This window comes from Salvelinus alpinus, chromosome 9 (assembly GCF_045679555.1).
Source record: "Salvelinus alpinus chromosome 9, SLU_Salpinus.1, whole genome shotgun sequence".
In the NCBI taxonomy this organism is placed as follows: domain Eukaryota; kingdom Metazoa; phylum Chordata; class Actinopteri; order Salmoniformes; family Salmonidae; genus Salvelinus; species Salvelinus alpinus.
The window spans coordinates 86,707,555-86,733,902 of record NC_092094.1 but is presented as its reverse complement, the minus strand read 5'-3'; the positions used below and the strand labels follow the sequence as shown (position 1 = coordinate 86,733,902).

Here is a 26,348-nt window from a genome sequence, read left to right as displayed (position 1 = left end):
TAGCATTGCCTTTAAATTGTTTCACTTGGGTCAAACGGTTCGGGTAGCCTTCCACAAGCTTCCCACAATAAGTTGAGTTAATTTGGCCCATTCCTCCTGACAGAGCTGGTGTAACTGAGTCAGGTTTGTAGGCCTCCTTGCTCGAACACGCTTTTATAGTTCTGCCCACACATTTTCTATGGGACTGAGGTCAGGGCTTTGTGATGGCCACACCAATACCTTGACTTTGTTGTCCTTAAGCCATTTTGCTACAACTTTGAAAGTATGCTTGGGGTCACAAGCTTTAACTTCCTGACAGATGTCTTGAGATGTTGCTTCAATATATCCATATAATTTTCCTTTCTCATGATGCCATCTATTTTGTGGAGTGCACCAGTCCCTCCTGCAGCAAAGCAAAGCTGCAGCAAAGCACCCCCACAACATGATGCTGCCACCCCCTTACTTCACAGTTGGGATGGTGTTCTTCGGCTTGCAAGCATCCCCCTTTTTCCTCCAAACATAACGATGGTCATTATGGCCTAACAGTTCTATTTTTGTTTCATCAGATCAGAGGACATTTCTCCAAAAAGTACTATCTTTGCCCCCATGTGCAGTTGCAAATCATATTCTGGCTTTTTTATGGCGGTTTTGGAGCAGTGGCTTCTTCCTTGCTGAGCGGCCTTTCAGGTTGTGTGAATATAGGACTCGTTTTACTGTGGAAATAGATACTTTTGTACCCGTTTCCTCCAGCATCTTCACAAGGTCCTTTGCTGTTCTGGGATTGATTTGCACTTTTCGCACCAAAGTATGTTCATCTCTAGGAGACAGAACGCGTCTCCTTCTTGAGCGGTATGACAGCTGTTTGGTCCCATGGTGTTTATACTTGCGTACTATTGTTTGTACAGATGAACATGGTACCTTCAGGCGTTTGGAAATTGCTCACAAGGATGAACCAGACTTGTGGAGGTCTACAATTCTTTTTCTGAGGTCTTAGCTGATTTCTTTTGATTTTCCCATGATGTCAAGCAAAGAGGCACTGAGTTTGAAGGTAGGCCTTGAAATACATCCACAGGTACACCTCCAATTGACTCAAATGATGTCAATTAGCCTATCAGAAGCTTCTAAAGCCATGACATCATTTTCTAGAAGTTTCCAAGCTGTTTAAAGGCACAGTCAACTTAGTGTATGTAAACTTCTGACCCACTGGAATTGTGATACAGTGAATTATAAGTGAAATAATCTGTCTGTAAACAATTGTTGGAAAAATTACTTGTGTCATGCACAAAGTAGATGTCCTAACCGACTTGCCAAAACTATAGTTTGTTAACAAGAAATTTGTGGAGTGGTTGAAAAACGAGTTTTAATGACTCCAACCTAAGTGTATGTAAACCTCCGACTTCAACTGGACATGTAGCTCTTTTCAAGTATCATCAGCTTACTGGCCCTAAACGTGTTTGTGAAAATGAAAAGAAAAAAACGTAAAGTATAGACATCACATATATTTTGACAAAGCATACAGCAGTTCATGTTTCACATTATATGTCACAAAAGTAAATATACTGAACAAAAACATAGAACGCAACATGCAGCAATTTCAAAGATTTTACTGACTTACTGTTCATATGAGGAAATCAGTCAATTGAAATACATTCATTATGCCCTAATCTTTGGATTTCACATGACTGGGAATACAGATGTGCATCTATAGGTCACAGAAACCTTTAAAAAAAAATAGGCCTCAGGATCTCGTCACGGTGTTTTTGTGCATTCAAATTGCCATCGATTAAATGCAATTGTGTTTGTTGTCCGTAGCTTAAGACTGCCCATACCATAACATTTACATTTTTACATTTAAGTCATTTAGCAGACGCTCTTATCCAGAGCGACTTACAAATTGGTGCATTCACCTTATGATATCCAGTGGAACAACCACTTTACAATAGTGCATCTAACTCTTTTAAGGGGGGGGGGGTTAGAAGGATTACTTTATCCTATCCTAGGTATTCCTTAAAGAGGTGGGGTTTCAGGTGTCTCCGGAAGGTGGTGATTGACTCCGCTGACCTGGCGTCGTGAGGGAGTTTGTTCCACCATTGGGGTGCCAGAGCAGCGAACAGTTTTGACTGGGCTGAGCGGGAACTGTACTTCCTCAGAGGTAGGGAGGCGAGCAGGCCAGAGGTGGATGAACGCAGTGCCCTTGTTTGGGTGTAGGGCCTGATCAGAGCCTGAAGGTACGGAGGTGCCGTTCCCCTCACAGCTCCGTAGGCAAGCACCATGGTCTTGTAGCGGATGCGAGCTTCAACTGGAAGCCAGTGGAGAGATAACCCCACCGTCACCATGTGGCACTATGTTCACAACGTTGATATCAGCAAACCGCTCGCCCACACAATGCCATACACGTGGTCTGCGGTTGTGAGGCCTGTTGGACGTACTGCCAAATTCTCTAAAATGACATTGGAGGTGGCTTATGGTAGAGAAATTAACATTCAATTATCTGGCAACAGCTCTGGTGGACATTCCTGCAGTCAGCTTGCCAATTGCACGCTCCCTAGAAACTTGAGACTGTGGCATTGTGTTGTGTGAATCTGTGGCATTGTGTTGTGTGACAAAACTACACATTTTAGAGTGGCCTTTTATTGTCCCAAGCACAAGGTGCACCTTGTAATGATCATGCTGTTTGATCAGCTTCTTGATATGCCACACCTGTCAGGTGGATGGATTATCTTGGCAAAGGAGAAATGCTCACCAACAGGGATGTAAACAAATTTGTGCACAAAATTTGAGAGAAACAAGCTTTTTGTGTGTATGGAACATTTCTGGGATCTTTTATTTCAGCTCATGAAACATGGGACCAACACTTTACATGTTGAGTTTATATTTTTTTTCAGTGTACATTTATAAATAGACAAACTAAAGGAAAGGGGGTTATCCGCAGTTCACTAATCTACAGTCTATGGAGCAGAAGTGAACCGAATTCAGCTGAACAATACTTCCCACTCTTACTCTGCATGTGTGCAATGACCTACACAGGAGTATCAGGATCCTCCCATTTCTCTACTTCCTCGTGCCCACAGTAGTGTCCCCCATTCCACTGCCCAAACCCCTGGGGTGCTACATGGGTGGGGGTTTAGGAGCACCACCACTCTGGAATCTGTAAAAGAAACACAAGCATACAGGTAGGGTTTTAGAACACGGACATCTGACCTCAAGACCAAACTAGATTTACTCACTACAACCCAAGGGTCTGAGTTTAGGGCTTTACCCACCTGCTGTCCTGCTCGAGGTTGGTAATCAGGACCCTGTACCCGTTAGGAAGGAGGCCGGTGGATGGCAGGGTACTTGCCATTCCTCTGATCTGCCTAAAGGTCATCTCTGCCTGGGCACTGCGGGCGTGGTTGGCAGCGCTGCTGTGTTTTTGCTTCTTGTCTGAGATGGGAATTAACCCAGTTGTGTGGATTAAAGTGCTATCTCTGACCGGATGAGTGTCAAACCCTAATGAGTGGATAACCGAGCCTGAGTCCCATAGCATAGCCAAAGAGAGAGAGAGAAAGACGTATGCTCTCTGTGTTGGTTAACAGCTCTGCCCATCATGGAGGTGAATGAAACATGTGTGTTCCCCATAACCAGACACTTTTAGATTCTAATGTTGGTATTTGATTAATATTGATGAGGATATCATGATGTATTGTGCGGATGTGCCGTGTGTGTGACATTTAATAGGGAGTGCTAACTAACGTTTGGGCGTGTCATGGGGCAGTGCTTCATCCATGTTGCAGGGCATCACGATCTCATGACCCAGGAAGTGCTGCAGATGCAGTCCTCCACTCAGACTGGTCCCCCGCAGAGGGGCAGTTCGGGACATGAGGGGAAGCAGGCCAGGCAGGTTCATATCCATGCCGGACCCATGAGCCATTGGGCACTGTGGGGAGAAAGGGAGAGACAGTGAATACCACACCAATACTATACCACAATAGAGGATATACAGCCTACATAAAGCTACTGTGAGTCAGGTGATATTAATGGGTGTCCATAATAAGTGCACATGGGGACACGTTAGCAACACTGTCTCAACTCTCTGACCTCACTAATATGTCCTGCATTGGCTCCCATCTATGCTTCCTGCCTCACTACACCCTCCATAGCTAGTCTCTGCTACACCCACGTTACAGTATGGATGGCTACATTTCTATTGTCTTTCATCACGTGTAAAAATCTAATTAGAGAATGATAATGATCACTCAATAATAATAACAACTGTTGAATGAAAACAAAAAAAAGAGCTGGGTGAGAGCAGGCATAAGCCTGAAACGAACGGGATGGGGGTCAAGAGCAGGAAGAGGGTTTTGAATTTATGTTTTTAATGAGAAAGCCCAGGATCCCCCTCTCCCTCTCAAATACTCTCTTAACGAGCACAGGGGGCCGGGTTGACCCAGCTAATAGGGGGGCAAATCCATTGGTGCATTATCGGCCGTGCACATTTCATCTAATCAGCAGGATGAACTGAGCTGGCTTAGGCTGCTTTTAATTCAGCACTGGAGGAGCATTACTGCCCCCATCTCTTGTTATGTGCAGATCAAATCAGGGAGACAAACTGGAAGTTTGATCCTTGTGTTTTGGTAGTTGCTGTTTGGTTGTTGTTTTTCTGTACGCTGTTTGAGTTCAAGTTGCATTGCAGTTGACATGATATGGCCAGTTATCTGGCCTTTAACAGAAATTAGGCCTTTGTGGCTTCTTAGGTCGGAGATAGCTGCAGTGGTCGCAGGAGAAGATGCAGTTAAGAAGACAACGCTCTTACCAACCAGGTGATACACAAAGGCAGTACCATAACTCTCACCTGGACCTCTGTGCAGAGTAGCTCAGCCCTGGTCCTCTCCTCCAGGGTGACCATCACCCCATCCAGAACCTGCAGTCTGGAGAGGCGTAGTACCACTGCCGGCCTATGGATGGATCGCCGGGCCACCTGGGACAACAGAAAACATTTACTCATGTAGGACCTCGGAGTGAAGGCTGTCCTGTAAGGACTAAACTGGCATGGGTCTGTTTGTGAGTCCAACACAGTTCTCTGAATTCATCACCCTCAGAGACCACACTCTCATCATCTCCTATGCCGGCCCCACTAGCCCTACCCTCCCCCCCGTCCAGCTGATGGAACCCTCTGCTCCCCCCTTCACAGGGGACAAAGCCATCCTCTCCGGTCAGAGCCCTGTCAGTCCCTACAGGAGGGAAAACTGAACAGAAGAGAAGGAGAGGAGAGATGATCTGGCCAGGGCACATGGGTGCAGCAGTGATCTCATGCGGCTGACAGCAGGGGGTACTGTCTCTGGAGCGGCTGCTGGCTCTCCACCCTGGCAGGATTAAGCCCCATGGGGGAAGGGAAGGGATGGGATGGGTGGGGGCTGTGGGGTAAACAGGCTGGCCCAGCTGAGAAGGCCTCCATGGATGGCAAGCCCTCTGCACTGGGCAATAAGAGCTCTGATCCATGGGCTCCAGATGGGTGCTGAACCCAGGCCAATAGTGTCTGATAACGGCCCTGCCATTTGGTCAGCGGATTTGTCTCTGATGCAGGCCAGTTTGAGGCACAGCAGATGGTCCATCATGTAATCGCTTAATTTAGAACTACAGAATTGCACTGAGTGTGTGTTTGGTAAAAGTGAGTCTTTGAGCTTGTGTGTGAGAATTTGGGTGAGGGTGTAAATGAGGTAATGTGTGTGTGTGTATGTATGTGTGTGTGTGTGAGAGAGTCTGTGTCTCAGTACACATATTTGAAGTGTCCTCTGGCCTCTAAATAAGAGCAGCCAGGTTTGGTCTCTTGGATTTCCATTGCGCACAGAACTCAGGGGCTTTTCAGACAAAATGAACAGACACTGAAATGCAGGTGAAGGAGACCCATAATGGGAATAATTTGACAATTTTCATACTGAGCCCTTTCATTCACTGAGCCCTTGCTTGATTGTAGTAATTGTAGCTTCCGGTAGACATACAAGGTTGTAACCGACATTGGTAAAAAAAACAAATAGATACTCACAGGATTCCCTACAACTGACAGCTCAATCAGGGAGGGAAGGACTTCTAGCTTGTCCAGCTCTGAGATGTCCTACAGGGAATAGAAAGGAGAGATAAGACATATTATACTGTCTGTCCTACTCACTTCATAGCAGCATGAATTTAACCCCTCCCCAATCCATTAGGGCCAAACCTCATCCACATTTTGAAGCTGTGAGAGAGGAGCGGGGCAGCTCATGGGAGAGATTACATGTGTGATCTTTCATTAATCTCATGAGAGTTTAGGCATCCAAAAGGGGAGCGGGGGCGTCTCTCTCCCCCACGGAACGTGACTGAGCCGGGCTGTGACTCACACAGACCTCCATTAATTGAAAACATGAAAAGATTAAGGAAGAAAAAGAAGCGAATTGGGAAAAAAAGAGACAAAGCACAAATCACCCGCCTGGGGTGAGAATGAGATGTAGGCTGAGACACTGATTACACGTTGCCTTGATTGTTCCTCTCTGTCCTCATACGTATAACCCTGACCTTCAGTCAATGTCGATTCTCCTTAATACTAGCTACCCCCACACACACGCCACAGTGGGGTGGTAACGATCTATAATTATGGAACTATATTTCCACCCCCTAGAATACACTGTAGATCAAAATAAAACAGACGCCAAATGCTGTGCATCACCATAATTCAGTAACTGCTGTACAGGGAGTTTGACTTTGAACTTGGTGGACATTTCCACACTGTGAATGAATGAATTCCTCATTACAGTATATGAATGCATATGAATGGCTCAGTATTGCCAGAAAGTGCAATAACTTGCAGTTGCAGGACACTGGAGGACTGCTGGAGGAGGGGTACCTGTAGTTTGTTCATGCCCAGGAACAGCCTCCTCAGCTCGGTAAGGGGTTGGAGGTGGTTAAGTTCCCGGAGGCGGTTCTCTGCCAGGTGCAGCTCCAGCAGAAAAGCCTGACCAAAAAAGGAGTTCTCCCCCAGGGCCTTGATCCGGTTCCGGTCCAAGACCAGCTCCCGGAGCTGATGCAGACCCTCCAAGCCCTCCACCTGGCTGATCTCATTACCTGAGAGGAGAAGGTAAGATATTACATCAGTAGGTAATTACATGACTACAGATACCTCTGTTACCAATATGATTTGACTGGGCGGCATCATTGCAAATTACAACACTGTGAATTTCAATCATTAACTCTGAAATTCACTCAGATACTTAAAGGGGAAATCTGAAGTTGAACCAACAACAGAGCGAACTCCCCGCCACTGTTTTTGGTAAACTGCTGAGGGATGGGGCTTGAGCAATGTAACCACATTCATAGACAGAGCTATCGATAGGACTGACCATCCTTGCGATTAAAATAATAGTTTTAACCATATTTTGGGGCTATACAGTGTGTGTTTACAATTACATTGTTTACAAACAATGGAATAAAACAAGCTTATATTTTCGGTTCTGATAGGTAACGACAGTTGAACAAAGCTAATGAGGCATTTATAAGTTATAGGTATATATCTATAATTGAAAAGTACAAAAATGTATGTAGCAACTACAGATTGCCATTTTAAAGAGGAACTGGAAAAGGTGCATCTTCTGCCCTGAATCCGTGTGTATAGTGAGTGTGGTCTGTGGTGTGTATAGTGAGTGTGGTCTGTGGTGTGTATAGTGAGTGTGGTCTGTGGTGTGTATAGTGAGTGTGGTCTGTGGTGTGTATAGTGAGTGTGGTCTGTGGTGTGTATAGTGAGTGTGGTCTGTGGTGTGTATAGTGAGTGTGGTCTGTGGTGTGTATAGTGAGTGTGGTCTGTGGAGTGTACAGAGCTGTCTTGACAGGATTATAAACAAACATCCAGGGTGGGATTAGGACCAAACAGTCACTCAACTGAAGAAAACAATAATCAAATGCAAACAATGGCAGACAGAAAAAGGCACTGTTTTCCTGTGACTCATTGCCATGCCCATTTCGTTCCTATTCTTGTTGCATCATCTCCACCTGGACAGGTCTGAGAGAGCCTCGTCTGTTACTGTTACTGAGCTGTACTTTTCATCAGCTTTGAAACCTGAAGGAAGCTGTTACTGTACCTTGGAGGAAGAGTGCTTTGAGATTTGTGAGCCTGCTGAGCTGCAGATTGGCCATATTTGAGATGCCATTGTGGCTCAAATGCAGCACCTCCAGGCTGCTCATTAGTGGCTCTAGGCTGTCCACAGGACCCACTTCCCTGAAAGAGAGGGAAAGAATGGGCACTCTGAGCTTTAGCTGCCACTCTGACTGAATGCACTGCAACTTCTCTCCCCAGTGCCTCATTTAGAAGGCCAGACCTCAGGTGCACAGCAACTCAAGGCAAACCACACAAAAGCCTGACCCCCCCCCCCAAACCCCCTTCACATTTTAAACCTTTTACTTTGTGTAAACTCTCCTCTGGTCTTTTTCAATAGTATCAGTGAAAAGGGAGATTTGTGCTTTTCTGAGAGCAGCTAATAGAAGCCTAAAACCTTTGTCACTTCAACAGCTTCATGCTGCCCCCAAGTGGCTGAAAGTAGAAAAATATACTCTAGTCTATTGCAACAAAGACATGAAATTAGTCCTTTGCCAACCACACAGTATACTGAGAAGACAGAAATGTTTAAAGCTATTCATGAATTGTACATTTACGACTCACAAACTAGGTTTAAAAGTAATACATTTCAATGCCATGTTCAAATAATATACTTTTATCTGTACTGCTGGTACCTGCTGCCTTTTGATGAGCCCTGCTGGCCATAGCCACTGGAGTTCACCTTGTGGTAGAGAATCTGTCTGTTAGTCAGGGTGGCCTGGGCCTTCTGCCTGGGCAGGATGGATTCTATGTGGTTATAGTTCAAACATAGTGCCTACATGGAAGAAAATAAGATTTTATTTTATTGTTGATGGTTTTAAAAAACCTGACAGTGCAACTGATAAATGTAAAATATATGGCACAGATTACATTTTAGAATGGTCAGAAAAGTCTGGCCGGTTGGTAACAATCATTTGGCAGGCCCACCTTGATGTTGGGCAGGTAGACAAGGCCACTGAAGGAGGTGAGGTTGTTGTGCTCCAGGTTGACACTGCGCATGTTGTGGAACAGGTCTGCTGGGGCCAGGTCCACCATACTGGGGAGAAAGGGAACAGTTTATACACACTCACTCTTTCTTTTACTGTCTCTTCTACTCATCTAAAAGGTGACTGAAATACTGTGATGAACTACTACACAGTACACTATGCTCAATGACCTGATGGCACTGGACTGCAGGTTGAGATCAACGACGTCGGAGTAGTTGGAGTGTCCCAGTTTCTCTGCCACCATGTCAGGGGTCAGGCGTCCACCAAACACATCCTTGGCATTTTCACACTCCGTCATTTCCTGTGGATAACAATGACGTCACTTCTGTTTCATCTCAATTCAGCAAAAGTTTTATTTATCTCTAAAACGAATAGCTCTATTTGATTATGACGTAAACATACCACTGCAACCCCATCCAGTGCCTTTAGAGAGGGTAGATGGAACACCACATAAATCCTATAGCTTTCCAGTTTCTCCACTAAAGGATTACCATACAGATCCAGAATGATTAAGTTTGTCAAAGCCTAGAAAGAAATGTAAAAAACAATTATCTTACTTTATTTTAATTTCCACATTGACTATTAGTAACAGTGTATAAAAAACAGCTTTTATGTATCCTGTGGGTTGGTGTACAGTATGTTATCATGCTTGGCTGTGTGAGGTCAGCTCACCTTTAGGTGGTAGATGTCTCGTGTGGAGGTGATGATGTTGTTGCCTATGTACAGCTCGAATAGTGAGCGGGCCCTATGCACCCCGTTCAGGGAGCCAATGCAGTTGTTCTCCACAGACAAGAAGTGGAGGTTGGGCATCCGGTCCAGGACAGTGCCGTCCAGACAGGACAGCTGGTTCCCATTCACACTGAGCTTAGTGAGCTGGTGCAGTTTGGACACACCTGAGAGGACAAAGAAAGGGAGGGATATCTCATACATCTTTGATGGACATGATTCCCTTGTCAATACCAAATAATTCTCTCTTCCTTGAATAGACCTAGTGCATTCTGAACCAAGAGTGCCAAGGGTTTTCTATTGTGTTAAAATATATATGACAACACTTAATAATTTGTCATGTGGTGACCATTGAGATTAGGACTGACCGTCTAGCCTAGAGATGCAGTTGTCGTTGAGGGACAGCTCCTCTAGATGCTGGCAGTTGTCCAGACCCTCCACTTTAGAGATGTTGTTGTCATTGAAGGAGGCCCAGCGCAGGTTGACCAGTTTGTCCAGGTTGGTGAGCCTGGAGAGCCTCTGGCTGTCAAGGTTAAGGGCTGTGATCTGCTCAGAGTTCAGAGGTCACTGTTAAGTAAACAGACTGCACTTGTACCGCAGATGAAGCACCTGGAGAGAACCCATAAACCACAAGCTGAAACGAGTACATCTTTATTGTTCCTGGACTCCAGTATTGTGTATTTTAGTGTTTGTTTCACCTTGGTGGTCCAGCCTTGCTCTAGGTCTCCAGTGATGTCCCAGGGCGAGGGGCTGAGTTGATCCAGGAGCTGGGCTGCAGAGAGCAGGCTGAGACTGCGGGGACGCTCACTGTCCGTCCGGGAGTGGGCCAGCAGAGATGCCTGTAGCCAGAGTGTGAATCAGACTGAGGAATTACTACTCTCAACACAGACGTTAGACCAAACTTTCTCACACAGCATGTAACAGCAAAGGTAGCCCACTTACATTAAAGTATTCAACTTATCTGGCAAATTATGAACTAAGAAGAGAGTGATTCTCTTGTCTAACTCTTACCTGGCTGATTCTGGAGCCTGCAGCCATCTGAACAGCAGCGCCTGCCTCTTCCTCTGTCACCAGCATGTCATCCAGGTGTGTAAGGCTAATCAGACGTCCCAGAACCGTCATCCTTACCGCCTCGGGCTGGGACAAACGCATCACTTTCATCAGCACAGTGTCTTATGGTCTTACTATATGGACACTAGACTAGACCAACGTTAAAGCTGGTGGTAGTGTGTGTGGGTTTTACCCTATGCCAGGGGTTGTGGCGGGTGTCCAGTCTCAGCAGGGTGGGGGCATGTTTCCGGAGCACAGCAGTCTCCTCCCTAGCGCGGGTCAGCTGGTTCCAGCGCAGGTCCAGTTGATTGAGCCGCCCCAGACCCCTCAGCCCCTCCAGGGTCAGCAGGTGGTTGTAGCTGGCGTCCACAAACTCCAGGTTGGGCTGGAGGAACACAGAGAAACATTATGGAACATATTTGCTGTATGTAGGACTCCAAGTTGAAAATGATTCATGAAGATTGGTCGACCTAAACGCCCCACCCGTCAGAACGCACCATGTGGGAGATGTCATCTAGTTGTGTAAACTCATTGAAGCTGATAGTCAGGCGGCGCAGGGCTGTCAGACGAGAGATCTCCTTCAGCTTACTCAGGCTGTTGCCATGGAGATTCAACACCTTTGACCAGGAAAGAAGAAAGATGAAAGTGGGGCACCAGCACAGTACAGAGAGGATATCAGTGCTAAACCTAGTGGGCTAAAGTACCATTATGTGTTAGTCCCTCACTCAGAGGCCTCAACCCTTACTGTAATCTGACTGAGGACGTTGGCCCTGGCTACATTGAGTAAAGTCTTCTCGTCCAGGCTCAGCAGCTTGGGCCGCGGTTTGAGCATGGGCTCCATGTTTAGAGTTTCCTCGTCCAGGTTGATATCGTTGGGAGGGGTGTCGTCTGTGCCTCTGCTGTTGGGCTCTGGGAACGCAGGCTGTGCTCGGTCCTGAGAGGAGGGAACATCATAGTGGTGAGGACAAACGGTTGGTGAATATCAGCACCTGGTTGGTGGGTTTATAAAAATTGGAACATTGAAAGACAAACAGGGTATACTTTTTCCTACCTGCGAGATATACTCAAAGTCCATGAGGTACTCCGGCAGGACAAGCTCACGGTCAAATACAAACCACTGACTCTGTCTCAGACTGCAGTCACAGCCACTGTGGATCTTGGAGGAGCAAGGCCTCTCTATTTGGATAGAAGTCTCAGGTTGGTCAACAATAAGATGGAATAGAAGAATGTTGACTTTTGCTGGCTGTTTCCATTCTACTGTCACCAGTAAAAAACTGGTTGTTCTGAAAAGTAACAGTTGTGATATTTCACATGACATTACCTCCATTTGTCTTATGGACCTGCTCTGGGCTCACATTGCGGTAAACAGAGTGAGCTTTGGGGTAGTTGAGGGCGTCCACTGAATCCCCTTCATGGATGGGGAAGCTGCGGCCCAGGAACACTTTGGACACTATGAGCTGACCTTGAAACAGGAGGAGAGTTTGAATAATTCCATTTCAGTTTCTCTGACACAGGTTCATTAAAAGCAAAAAAATATTATTTGTACATTTACATTTTTATCCTGATTTATATCCTCAAGGTTTCATTAGCAATACAAAGTCATTGAAGTGTGTGAAAGGATGAAATAGGACCATACAGACCATGTCTGAAAAGAAGAGGGTCTATGCTCTGCTTGGAGGTGCCTTGGTTGGCCTGTCGCTGTGTGTACTGAATCCTGGGGCTGTCCATCACACTCAGGCTGTTAGACAAGGGTACAGCTCTTTCTCTGCCCAGGGCCTAACACAGACACAAGACACATGACAGTGTCAAGAACTAAAACAATGACACAATCTCAGGCATAGTGTACAGTCTAAATAAGCAATATGTGTACCTTATACATATCTGCTGTTTTAAAGCCGTCCTCTGGAATGTGCAACATCTCATTCTTCTCACTGGTTCTTTCAGGATCAGACACATAGAACAGGTACTCCAGCCAGCGTTTGTAATTCCTGCACAGATGGAACAGCAGTCAGACAAATGTAAATACTGTCAAAATATTTCAGTTTATGTGGTCTGTTATCAAAAAACATAAATGTTCAACTATTTCTGTGTAATATTAGACAGAGACATAATACTGAAGAGCTGAGGTGAATATCATAGAGAAAAGGAACGCTGTGTGTAGAAGAAAGAGGTGCCATTTTAAGATTTAACAGTCTCATCATGGGAACTCACTGTGAGAACATTGTCGACTCCTCGCTGGCCAACAGGGTATGAAGCTTGTCCTCGAAACGAAGCCGCAGAGAACGGTTATGGATGCGGATGATACGGTTGATCTTAATGCCAGTGATGCCATGAGCCTTGTAGTCCCACGCACAGAACCGTGAGAGCAGAAGGTCATAACAGGAAGTGAACCTGTTGGGAGGAGAGAGAAAACAGTGGACTCAGTAGCTAAATGCTGCAAATCACCGACATAAATCATCTACACAAATCACCTACACAAATGAGGTAAACTCAAGACAGATCAGTCCGAAAAAACTTGGATGAAACATATCATTACATGATCTAGTACTATATGATCACATAAGTAATTTCCCTGCAGGTACCCTAGCTAATGTCACTGTTATGTAAAAGGAGATAATTTGTACCAGGGGTCTGTGGAGCAGCCCTCTTCAAACCGAATATTCCCCACTGTCTCAAGCTCCATCAGCAGAAAGTAGACCATCATCTCGTTCCTTTTGGTGGCTTGGGCCAAGTCCTGCTGGTAACAGGACTCAATCCTGCAAAAACAAGATAAAAACACTCCTTTTCACACTTCATTATCTTAGTGCCAATAGAAAGCTTACATATAAACAAGAATGCCAAATGAGACTGTATTAAACCCTTCTAAACTCAAAGAAGTTTAGAAATTCTCAGAATGGCGCCGTTTTACGGGCTCTAACCAATTGTGCTATTTTGTGTGTTTTTTCATATTGTTTGTAATTTATTTTGTACATAATGTTGATGCTACCGTCTCTTATGACCGTAAAGAGCTTCTGGATATCAGAACAGCGATTACTCACCTCGAACTGGACAAAGATTTTTTATTTAATGAGCTGACGCGAAGGATATAATGTTGCTCCCCGACAAGGCCCAAATCCCCGTCATTCGCATGAAGAAAATAAGGAAATACAGGGGGCGGAGATCAGGGTGCCTAGTGAGAATTAGTCAGCAAGTGGGTAACCCGCCTCTACCATCCGTTCTATTAGCCAACGTGCAATCACTGGAGAATAAACTGGATGAGCTCCATTCGAGACTATCCGACCAACGGAACATTAAAAACTGTAATATCTTATGTTTCACCGAGTTGTAGCTGAACAACGACACGTATAACGTACAGTTGGCTTGGTTTTCCGTGCATCGGCAGGACAGAGCAGCTACGTCTGGTATGACGAGGGGTGGGGGTGTGCGTCTATTTGTCAATAACAGCTGGTGCACAATGTCTAATATTAAGGTAGTCTCAAGGTATATGCTCGCCTGAGGTAGACTACCTCATGATAAGCTGTAGACCGCACTATCTACCAATAGAGTTTATCTATATTTTTCGTAGCCATCTATTTACCACCACAAACCAACGCTGGTACTAAGACCGCTCTCAACAAGCTGTATAAAGCCATAAGCAAACAAGAAAATGTTCATACAGAAGCGGCGCTCCTAGTAGCCGGGGACTTTAAAACCTTTCTCGCTCCGGGGTTCCGCTAGCGGAACACCCACAACACTCCGCGAAATTCATTTTTTTTTTTTTTTTTTATATTTAACTTCCACACATTAACAAGTCCAATACAGCAAATGAAAGATAAACATCTTGTGAATCCAGCCAACATGTCCGATTTTTAAAATGTTTTACAGCGAAAACACAATATATATTTATGTTAGCTCACCACAATAGCCAAACACACAACGCCATTTATTCACCGCTAACATAGCTTTCACAAAACCCACAAATAGAGATAAAATTAATCACTAACCTTTGAACAACTTCATCAGATGACAGTCTTATAACATCATGTTATACAATACACTTATGTTTTGTTCGAAAATGTGCATATTTATAGGTATAAATCGTAGTTTTACATTGCAGCCACCGTCACAAATAGCACCAAAACAGCCAGAATAATTACAGAGAGCAACGTGAAATACATAAACTCATCATAAAACATTTATGAAAAATACATGTTGTACAGCAAATGAAAGATAAACATCTTGTGAATCCAGCCAATATTTCCGATTTTTTAAAGTGTTTTACAGCGAAAACACAATATATATTTATGTTAGCTCACCACAATAGCCAAACACACAACGCCAACATAGCTTTCACAAAACCCACAAATAGAGATAAAATGAATCACTAACCTTTGAACAACTTCATCAGATGACAGTCTTATAACATCATGTTATACAATACATTTATGTTTTGTTCGAAAATGTGCATATTTATAGCTACAAATCCTGGTTTTACATTGTGAATACGGCGCCATAATGCACCAAATTGTCCAGAGAAATTTTGGACAGTCACGTAATCTAACCAAAAAACTCAGAAAGATACACTGGTTCTTAATGCAACCGCTGTGTTAGATTTAAAAAAATAACTTTAGTACAAAGTACAGCATGCAATATTCTGAGACAGCGCCCAACAATTCTCCGCCATGTTGGAGCCAACATATTCCACAAAAATACGAAATAACATCAAATATTCTCTTACCTTTGATGATCTTCCATCAGAATGTAGTGCAAGGAGTCCTAGTTCCACAATAAATCGTTGTTTTGTTTTAGAATGTCCATTTCTTCTGTCGAATTAGCAACTTTGGCTAGCATTGTGGAGGGCACATGTCCATCAACTCTTGGCGCATGGAACGAAAAATTCCAAAAGTCACAATAAACGTCGAATAAACTGGTCAAACTCAGTTGAAAATCCATCTTTATGATGTTTTTCTCATATGTATCCAATAAATTCTGAGACGGAGTATTTCGTTGTGTATACCTAACGCATTTCAGAAGACAATGTGGGGTTCCCTGGTGCGTGGCTAAATACTGCCAATAGGGCAGACCTGTCACTCCAAAAGCTCTCATTCGGTCTCACATCAAGCTAGAAACCCCATTCAACATTCTACTGCCTGTTGACATCTAGTGGAAGGCGTATGAAGTGGATACAGATCCATAAATATAAGGCAATTAAATAGGCAAGGCCTGACACAGAGCCCCATTTTCAGAATTTTCACTTCCTGTTTGGAAGTTTGCTGCCAAATGAGTTCTGTTTTACTCACAGATATAATTCAAACAGTTTTAGAAACTTCAGAGTGTTTTCTATCCAATAGTAATAATAATATGCATATCGTATGATCTAGAACAGAGTACGAGGCCGTTTAATTTGGGCACGATTTTTCCCCAAAGTGAAAACAGCGCCCCCTATTCACTAAGAGGTTTTTAATGCAGGGAAACTTAAATCCGTTTTACCTCATTTCTACCAGCATGTCACGTGCAACCAGAGGAAAAAAACTCTAGACCACCTTTACTCCACACAATTCTATCCTCCTGATTTCCTGCTTACAAGCAAAAATGAAAGCAGGAAATACCAGTGACTCGTTCAATACGGAAGTGGTCAGATGACGAGGATGCTACGCTACAGATCTGTTTTGCTAGCTCAGACTGGAATATGTTCCGGGATCCATCAAATAGCATTAAGGAGTTTACCACCTCAGTCACCGGCTTCATCAATAAATGCATCAACGACGTTGTCCCCACAGTGACCGGACGTACATATCCCAACCAGAAGCCATGGATAACAGGCAACATCCGCACAGAGCTAAAAGGCTAGAGTTGCCACTTTCAAGGAGCGGGACACTAATCCGGACACTTATAAGAAACCCTGCTATGCCCTCAGACGAACCATCAAACAGGCAACGTGTCAACACAGGACACTGGCAAGTGTCTTCACTTACATTTTCAACCTCTCCCTGACCGAGTCTGTAATATGTATGTTTCAAGCAGACCACCATAGTCCCTCTGCCCAAGAAAGCGAAGGTAACCTGCCTAAGTGACTACCGCCCCGTAGCACTCACGTCGGTAGCCATGAAGTGCTTCGAAAGGCTGGTCATGGCTCACATCAACGCCATCATCCCGGAAACCCTAGACCCACTCCAATTCACATACCGCCCCGAAAAATCCACAGAAGAGGCAATCTCAATCCCACTCCACACTGCCCTTTCCCACCTGGGCAAACGGACACCTATTTGAGAATGCTGTTCATTGAAAACAGCTCAGCGTTCAACACCATAGTGCCCACAAAGCTCATCACTATGCTAAGGACCCTGGGACTAAACACCCTCCTCTGCAACTGGATCCTCGACGTCCCCCCCCCCCCAGGTGGTAAGGGTAGGGAACAACACATCTGCCTCTCTGGTCCTCAACATGGGGGCCCCTCAGGGATGCGTGCTTAGTCCCCTCCTGTACTCCCTGTTCACCACGACTGCATGGCCAAGCACGACTCCAACACCATCATTAAGTTTGCTGACGACATAACAGTGGTAGGCCTGATCACTGACATTGATGAGACAGCCTATAGGGAGGAGGTCAGAGACCTGGCAGTATGGTGCAAGAACAACAACCTCTCCCTCAATGTGATCAAGACAAAGGAGATGATCGTGGACTACAGGACAAGGAGGGCCGAACACGCCCCTATTCACATCAACAGGGCTGTAGTGGAGCAGGTTGAGAGTTTCAAGTTCCTTGGTGTCCACAAGACCAACAAACTATCATGGTCCAAACACACCAAGAAAGTCGTGAAGAGGGCACGACAAGGCCTTTTCCCCCTCAGGAGACTGAAAAGATTTGGCATGGGTCCCCAGGTCCTCAAAAAGTTATACAGTTGCACCATTGAGAACTTCCTGACTGGTTGCATCACTGCCTGGTATGGCAACTGCTCGGCGTCTGACCGCAAGGCACTACAGAGGTTCGTGCGTACGGCTCTGTACATCACCGGGGCCAAGCTTCCTGCCATCCAGGACCTCTATACCAGGCGGTGTCAGAGGAAGGCCCTGAAAATTGTCAAAGACTCCAGCCACCCTAGTCATAGACTGTTCTCTCTGCTACCGCACGGCAAGTGGTACCGGAGCGCCAAGTCCAGGTCCAAGAGGGTTCTAAACAGCTTCTACCCCCAAGCCATAAGACTTCTGAACATCTAATCAAATGGCTACCCAGACTATTTGCATTGCCCCTCCCATATTCTACGCTGCTGCTACTCTGTTATTATCTATGCATAGTCACTTTAATAACTGTACCTACATGTACACTTGAAGACAGAAGTTTACATACACCTTAGCTAAATACATTTAAACATTTTTCACAATTCTTGACATTTAATCCTAGTAAAAAGTTAGGATCACCACTTTATTTTAAGAATGTGAAATGTCAGAATAATAGTAGAGAGAATGATTTATTTCAGCTTTTATTTCTTTCATCACATTCCCAGTGGGTCAGAAGCTTACATACACTCAATTAGTATTTGATAGCATTGCCTTTAAATTGTTTAACTTGGGTCAAACGTTTCGGGTAGCCTTCCACAAGCTTCCCACAATAAGTTAGGTGCATTTTGGCCCATTCCTCCTGACAGAGCTGGTGTAACTGAGTCAGGTTTGTAGGCCTCCTCACTCGCACACGCTTTTTCAGTTCTGCCCACAAATTTTCTATAGGATTGAGGTCAGGGCTTTGTGATGGCCACTCCAATACCATGACTTTGTTGTCCTTAAGTCATTTTGCCACAACTTTGGAAGTATGCTTGGGGTCATCGTCCATTCGGAAGACCTATTTGCGACCAACCTTTAACCTCCTGACTGATGTCTTGAGATGTTGCTTCAATATATCTACATAATTTTCCTTCCTCATGATGCCATCTATTTTGTGAAGCGCACCAGTCCCTCCTGCAGTAAAGCACCCCGACAACATGATGCTGCCACCGCCGTACTTCACGGTTGGGATGGTGTTCTTTGGCTTGCAAGCCTCCCCCTTTTTCCTCCAAACATAATGATGGTCATTATGGCCAAACAGTTCTATTTTTGTTTCATCAGACCAGAGGACATTTCTCCAAAAAGTACGATCTTTGTCCCCATGTGCAGTTGCAAACCGTAGTCTGGCTTTTTTATGGTGGTTTTGGAGCAGTGGCTTCTTCCTTGCTGAGTGGCCTTTCAGGTTATGTCGATATAGGACTCGTTTTACTGTGGATATAGATACTTGTACTTGGATATTTGTACCTGTTTCCTAAAGCATCTTCACAAGGTCCTTTGCTGTTGTTCTGGGAATGATTTGCACTTTTCGCACCAAAGTACGTTCATCTCTAGGAGACAGAACGTGTCACCTTCCTGAGCGGTATGACGGCTGTGTGGTCCCATGGTGTTTATACTTGCGTACTATTGTTTGTACAGATGAACGTGGTACCTTCAGGCGTTTGGAAATTGCTCGCAAGGATGAACCAGACTTGTGGAGGTCTACAATTCTTTTTCTGAGGTCTTAGCTGATTTCTTTTGATTTTCCCATGATGTCAAGCAAAGAGGCACTGAGTTTGAAGGTAGGCCTTGAAATACATCCACAGGTACACCTCCAATTGACTCAAATGATGTCAATTAGCCTATCAGAAGCTTCTAAAGCCATGACATCATTTTCTGGAAGTTTCCAAGCTGTTTAAAGGCACAGTCAACTTAGTGTATGTAAACTTCTGACCCACTGGAATTGTGATACAGTGAATTATAAGTGAAATAATCTGTCTGTAAACAATTGTTGGAAAAATTACTTGTGTCATGCACAAAGTAGATGTCCTAACCGACTTGCCAGAACTATAGTTTGTTAACAAGAAATTTGTGGAGTGGTTGAAAAACGAGTTTTAATGACTCCAACCTAAGTGTATGTAAACTTCCGACTTCAACTGTATGCACGCACCACTTTTCCGTTTTTATTTCTTTATTTTTTTAAACAAGTTATTTTTTTCACTTCACCAATTTGGACTATTTTGTGTATGTCCATTACATGAAATCCAAATATAAATCCATTTAAATTACAGGATGTAATGCAGTAAAATAGGAAAAACGCCAATACTTTTGCAAGGCACTGTATGTGGGACTGATACCAGTGTGGAAGAGCTGGTCACTTTTAAAGGACTTTGTGAATGATTACCTTGCCAATAGGACGATTGAATATTATTGTCTTGCAGAAAATATTTTTTTGTGTGAGTTTCCTCCAAATACATGATGTGGTAGGAATCGTGAGACATCATCATTACACCTGTTAATACTTAGATTTAAAACAAAGTTATAAAAAATATTTCTTATTGTAACAGCAAGTAAAATATGCCCTTTGTGTTTTATAGAAATGCAAGGTATTTAATGTGAATGATTTTATGCTTACTGCTAATGTTTTTTATACTGTCTATTTTTTCATGTTTTCTAAAAATTCATTTTAAGTATATTTCTTTTTTTTAAATGGTCTAGGGGAGTGTATGGATATTTCGAAGATAAATACACAACACAGAGGACTAAAGGTCAAGAGGACTAAAAGTCAATAGAGTACTAACGATCAATGGATCACAATGGATACATGTCACTCATTGCAAGGTTTTTTCTGTAAAAGGGGATTAATGATCAATGGGTCAGAGACATGGGAGGAATTTCAGTCTGGAACTCATAGCTACATGGCAAGTTCTCATTGGTCCAAATTGTTTATACATTGAGCCTGAAATAGGATACTTGTTATTTGGCCATTGGCCAAGTTTTATTGCAAGGAATTCTAATTGGTCAACCACAAGCTAGGGTTGGGTTATAAATTACATCCTGTCTCCTTTGTTCTGTGGAGAGAATCACTGAGGACAGTGAAGAATGAACATCTACCTCTCAGCATAACATCTATGATTTGTCCTCTTTGAATAAACCTATTTAATACATGTATCCATACCCTACATTACTCATCTCATATGTATATACTGTACTCTATACCATCTACTGCATCTTGCCTATGCCGTTCTGTACCATCACTCATTCATATATCTTTATGTACATATTCTTTATCCCTTTACACTTGTGTGTATAAGGTAGTAGTTGTGGAATTGTTAGGTTAGATTACTTGTTGGTTATTACTGCATTGTCGGAACTAGAAGCACAAGCATTTCGCTACACTCGCATTAACATCTGCTAACCATGTGTATGTGACAAATAAAATTTGATTTTGATTTGATTTATTTTTCTACCCCTGATTTGCTTTGGGGTCTGTGTTATTTATTTATTATTATGATTTTTTAAACTTTAATTTATTTAATAAATATTTTCTTAACTCCATTTCCTTAAAACTGCATTGTTGGTTGAGGGCTTGTAAGTAAGCATTTCACGGTAAGGTCTACTACACCTGTTGTATTCGACGCATTCGACAAATATAATTTGATTTTAGATTTATACACTCTTGGAGGTCTAATCCATTATTAATGTACATGAACTCACTCCTCCAGCTTCCTGTTCCAAAATTGCAACCTCTCCTTCAGGGTGTCCAGCTTGGAGAGGATCTTGTGTTCCAGGCCGGGGTCGCGGGTGATGTCAGCAAGGGTGTCACTGCGGTCCCCTGAGCCCTCACTCAGCGGTGACAGTCCATCCTCCCAGGTACGGCCCGAATTCCTGCACAGAGCCTGCACCTCCGACAGTTCACACTCCAGCTGCTCAAGACACCAACACAATAGTCATATTAAGCACCACTGTAAATATATGACATATGCATCAAAAGTCCATTGTTGAGGGCATAGTGTTGTACGGACGTTTTTGAGGGCATAATTGAGAGCTCTGATGCGGTCCTCTGGCAGCTGTAAGAGATTCCTCTTGTTCTCCAGCAGATTGGCCTGGGTCTCTGCCAGGTTCCTCTGGGCTGTCCGCACACGCATGTTGTAGTACATCATCTTCTTAATCACAGTGGACTGGAATGAACAGATGTTACAATGTACTGTATGCAATGGAACCCCTTTATTTATACCATAGTTCATTAGACTGTAATTACAAGATTAGAAAAAAAACAACACCGGAAAAATACATCCATCATCAGAGTTCAGGGACGACTTATTAAACAAATGCTTTAATCTCTCAGTAATAGAGAGTATCAGACATTAAGATCCTATTAAATTACTAGAGGGATTATGTCATAAACCCTCAAAGTTCCAGAATGGTGTGGTAATGGCAGCCATTTTGGTCAGGGAGAAATTCTACTTCTTTACCAAAATGGCTGATCTTTAATACTGTTATAAGATAAGTGATGTCCATTCTAGTATTCTAATTGCTAATTCTATGCTATCACAGCCCTGGAGCCTGCACAGTGACAACAGTTACGAAAGCTGACCCTTGGGACTATTGACCTGTACCTCAGCAGCGTCCTTCAAATGCTTGCTGGAGACGTCGTAGGTGTCAAGCCGCTGGAGGCCTGGCATGTGGTAGAGCACGTGGGTGGCATAGTTACACAGCAGACATACTGGGGTGGGACTTGACTGGGGGTCCTTCAGTCCCAACTCTCTCAGACAGGTCAATGGGGCCAGGAGGGTCAGCTCCTGTTACACAACACGATAACATGATGTTGATGCTTAAGAGGGGCACAACCCTGATTGGCACTCAACCCCACTAATGGTTTTGATGCTGTATATCTGTGAGGAGGGCATCTCCTTAATGGATATACATTAACATAATTGATTGATGAGATGATTGGATTTCTACTTGTTTGCTGGTGGGGAGTTACTCTGAGGTTTCAGGGTAGATCATAGAGGACCAACTGTTCCTTCACCCAAACCATACCTGACATTCTGTATACTGTATGTTGTAAGAATATGGTAAAACATATATTTTTTAACACAATTTTATGCATAATTTTGTGGGAATCTCCCTTTAACCCTGCCACAGTACAAAAGACACATGCAAATGTGATACAGTTAATTCATGCAGCTCAATGAAAATTAGTGTTTGTATTATTTGAAAAGAGAAGGACTTATTTCCTTATTTTTCTTTTTAACAGGCAACTAAAGGAGAAATGTCATATCAAAATGGCAAAGATGGTAAGCTTCAGATGAATTGTGCAACAGTTAAAATCAGCAGATATTTCTGTACTGCCGTAGCAATAGGCCTTCGACATAGATAAAATACAGGGAATTGCTGTAATCAGCTCTTTCAAAATCAAAGAGACCCGGGGAAATAGGAAACTATCGAGACTGACGGCCAATCAATAATAATACCCAATCCTTTGTCGGGTGACTGATTTCTACATTGTTGACTAGAATAAAGGTTTGAATGAATTATCATATATAGAATCTACTATAAATTAGGCAATCAAGATATTCGACTGAAAAGCAAGCCTGTAATTCACCATATGCAAAGGTGGTAGTCAGATATTAGATTGAGAAGGTGCAGAATTACAACCTTCCATTATTTGAAAATAGTTTCATGTTTTTTTTTCTTACCTTAAAAGAGCAGATCTTGTTCCCAGATAAATTCAGATTTTCAATGCTGATATTAGGATCAAGACTGTGTCCTGTGAAACAGATATAATAATTATCATTATAAATACATCAAAGATGTAATCTGTCAAGTTTATAGCCATTGGAGATGAACCTTCAACTCACCTATCTTCTCAATGTTATTGTCAGCTAAATTCAGCTCTCTCAGCTTTTGAAGTCTGTTTAATCCCTTTAAACAGATATGAAGAAAGGATGAGACATCTAAAAAAAATATGCAGATTTCAACAAAACCAATCTATACAGATTATGAGGTGCATTTACATGACACAGAAATGCATCCATACCTCTATGTGAGTGATGAAGTTATTGTTAAGCCACAGCACCTGTAGATTGACAAGTGACTCCAAATTCTCAATCTTACTGATCTGATTGTCATAGAGGTACAGCTTCTGTAACTGATGGCAATTCTGAAGTCCAGAAATGTCCTACAATAATGAAAATAAATACCCCCCCCCAAAAGTATTGTTGGTATTAAAGATAAAAATGCAAATCCTAGCTAGATACAGTTATTTTGCAGACATTTTGCAGTCTATTCTGAATTGAGAAATCAAAGATGCTCAGTTTTGATGGTCAATATAATTCTGTTTTAGATACTCTTTAGATGAAAACTCTACACACATCTCCAAGATGTCAGCATGAAGGAATGAAGAGAAACCTGGATCTTACTGTCAGCTGGCATTCCACCACCCAGAACTCCCGAAGCAGGGGACAGGACTCAAGGCCCTTGATGTGACTGATACTCTGGCCTACCAATGTGAGCTGGCACAGCCTTGGAAAAAGGGAGAGGCCAACCATACGAGGATAACCTGAGAAGAACACCTCCAGGGCTGTGATGCTGCTACCTTCCTGGGGTATCTTCTCATAAGACACCCCATTGGCAATACACTGTTGAGGTACAAAAAAAGTGTCTCCACAAGCCAAACAGAAAATGACACTAGTTTTAATCATAAGTATCTGGTTGACACAAAATTACTCACCAGTTCTTTGACAGCCTCCTCATCACCATTATGTCTTTGCTTTTCACTCTGTATCATGTTGTTCTGTGCTGAAATATAAGCAATTGTTGATCATGTCATGTATAGCTAAAATAAGGAACATTGCTAAACTTAGCTTGTCTTGGTTTGGGGGCTGTAGGGGGTTGTCTGGGTAATCTTACCTATCAGTAAACAAGCATCTGAAAAAATTCATAAAATGTACCGTTAGCTAAAATTTGAGGACAGATAAGAGATAGAAAACATTTAATATAAGTACAAATAGCAAGAATACGTGATTTGTGTCACTCAATAATTAGTTTACTAGCTAGCTACGTTAGCTCTAGCTAAGCTAACGTCGATAGCGGACTAGCTAACGGTAACGCCAGCTAATGCAAATGTACTTACATTCGAAGTTGCAGCCTGCACAAGTTGCAGCCTGCACATTAGTTCACTGTCACGGACACTGTCTGCTCAGACCACTAAGTTAACCGAATACCAGTTTTGGACATCTGTTATTGCAGCTATTCTCTTTATGAAAACAAAAATATAATTTTTGCGTGTTTATATGGTAGACATTGTGCACCTGTAGCTAGCATGCCCCAGCAAGGTTTGTCATCAACCCGTATCTAGGGAAGTGCGTCCCCGTTGCTCAGGAGTCATCTGAACTTTTTCTTCGTACTTTTGATCATCACCACATGAGAGCGCTACAGTGCAATTCATTTGAGCAGAAACTAGCACGAACAGAACAAAGAAATGGTCCTCAACTGGATATTTGCATGAGTGAAATTACTTGCATCTACTAACGTGAAAACGTTTAACAAAAAAACAAAAACTGTCGTATGTTCAAACATAACATGGTACAGGAATATTACAATTTGCGTTATTATTGTGATGTGGTTTTAAGCATTTCAAACATGATACGCTTGAAAGATGCTTCAATATGCTCAAGTTATTTTATGCGTACTCTTGGAAACATACTGCATTGACTTCCATTGTATATTCAAACACTTTAATATTAGTCATGCTGAAACAGTTAACAGAATGTTACTCTGCCCCAAATAAGTGTCAACCATAATAAGCTAATACGATGACGTCAGCTTTGAAGCGCTGAACTAAAACAATCAACCTCGCTCACTTGTGCTCTCGGACTTGACCGCGCAGCCATTAGAATTTTACAGTTTAAGTATACATTTGTAAAGGCAGTCGGCCTTCATAGCATATTTTCCTGTTTTATTCGTTTGACCAACCCACTATCCATTGTGTAGCCCGCGTTACAGCTTGTGCCTGTTATCTCTCGCGCAACCTCTCCCTAAAAGCATGTCTTCGAAGCCCAGCGACGAACTAGGTTCGGAAGGGAAATGGTTTGGGGACGATTATGAAAGAAATGGCCTGTTTGGAAGCACCCCACCCCGGTTTGATGAGCTACGTGAAGATTTTAAACCGAAAACCAGGGAGGAGACGAGCGACCTGGATCATTTTCATCAATTTGAGGACGATGGGAAAAGGCCTCCCGTTGCTATGGAAACTACATCTACAGGTAAAGCGGTTTATCAATAACATTTATCTTATCACTTATAGACAACACTTATTTTATATAGATATACATCGTGCGTAATTTAAATTAGTCTGTTTACATTTCTCATAGCAGCCGATGCTATCACAAAGACCTATTTTTTTGGGGTGTAACATGTCTGAGATGGAACCTTCGTCATCGCAGTGTACCAGACATTCTGTACTTTCTCACGGAGTCAGTGAAAAGTTTAGTAGATTGAATCTACACCAGTCATGGGTTTGGCTGGGAAATGTACTTAAGTGCAAATAATGGAATCGATTTCCTATTAGTGGGTAACTACAGAATAGAACAGAATTTGAACTTGGATAAAATACAATTCAAAACCGTTTATGGACTATGAAATCTAGGTCTACAAAACATTGAAATGTCTTAGACTCTAAGACTTAGAGAAACAGATCAACAGAACAGACCAAGAGAAGACAGCAAACAA

The 26,348-nt window shown here is 43.1% G+C and overlaps 2 protein-coding genes across 3 annotated transcripts in view; one reads left to right on the top strand and one right to left on the bottom strand.

Annotated features, from left to right (window-relative positions):
• Positions 1-2,770: 2,770 nt before the first annotated feature.
• lrrc9 (leucine rich repeat containing 9) lies at positions 2,771-25,377 on the bottom strand. Of its 2 annotated transcripts, XM_071327697.1 has the most exons (34): positions 24,751-25,377; positions 24,528-24,545; positions 24,349-24,416; positions 24,038-24,256; positions 23,656-23,796; positions 23,477-23,540; positions 23,315-23,385; positions 22,232-22,414; positions 21,638-21,793; positions 21,330-21,538; positions 13,464-13,595; positions 13,051-13,230; positions 12,710-12,827; positions 12,480-12,615; positions 12,161-12,301; positions 11,891-12,015; positions 11,585-11,773; positions 11,337-11,456; positions 11,033-11,224; positions 10,801-10,926; positions 10,488-10,628; positions 10,158-10,335; positions 9,736-9,956; positions 9,466-9,588; positions 9,234-9,364; positions 9,005-9,113; positions 8,713-8,852; positions 8,064-8,200; positions 6,836-7,053; positions 6,002-6,070; positions 4,811-4,936; positions 3,712-3,895; positions 3,243-3,402; positions 2,771-3,127 (listed from the first exon to the last, which is right to left on the bottom strand). In XM_071327697.1, exons 3-34 carry the CDS (start codon positions 24,403-24,405, stop codon positions 3,088-3,090), a joined length of 4,536 nt encoding a protein of 1,511 aa, XP_071183798.1. In that variant the 5' UTR covers positions 24,406-24,416; positions 24,528-24,545; positions 24,751-25,377; the 3' UTR covers positions 2,771-3,087. The 2 variants fall into 2 exon arrangements, with proteins under 2 accessions (XP_071183798.1, XP_071183799.1); XM_071327698.1 differs by lacking the exons at positions 24,528-24,545; positions 24,751-25,377 and having other exon boundaries at positions 24,349-24,508.
• Positions 25,378-25,497: 120 nt separating this feature from the next.
• The window catches only part of rtn1a (reticulon 1a), a 47,053-nt gene continuing 46,202 nt past the window's right edge, over positions 25,498-26,348 (top strand). Inside the window, exon 1 of the mRNA XM_071327699.1 lies at positions 25,498-25,882. Within this exon, the coding sequence (XP_071183800.1) occupies positions 25,663-25,882 (220 nt within the window). The 5' untranslated portion in view covers positions 25,498-25,662. The remainder of the gene's footprint in view (positions 25,883-26,348) is intronic.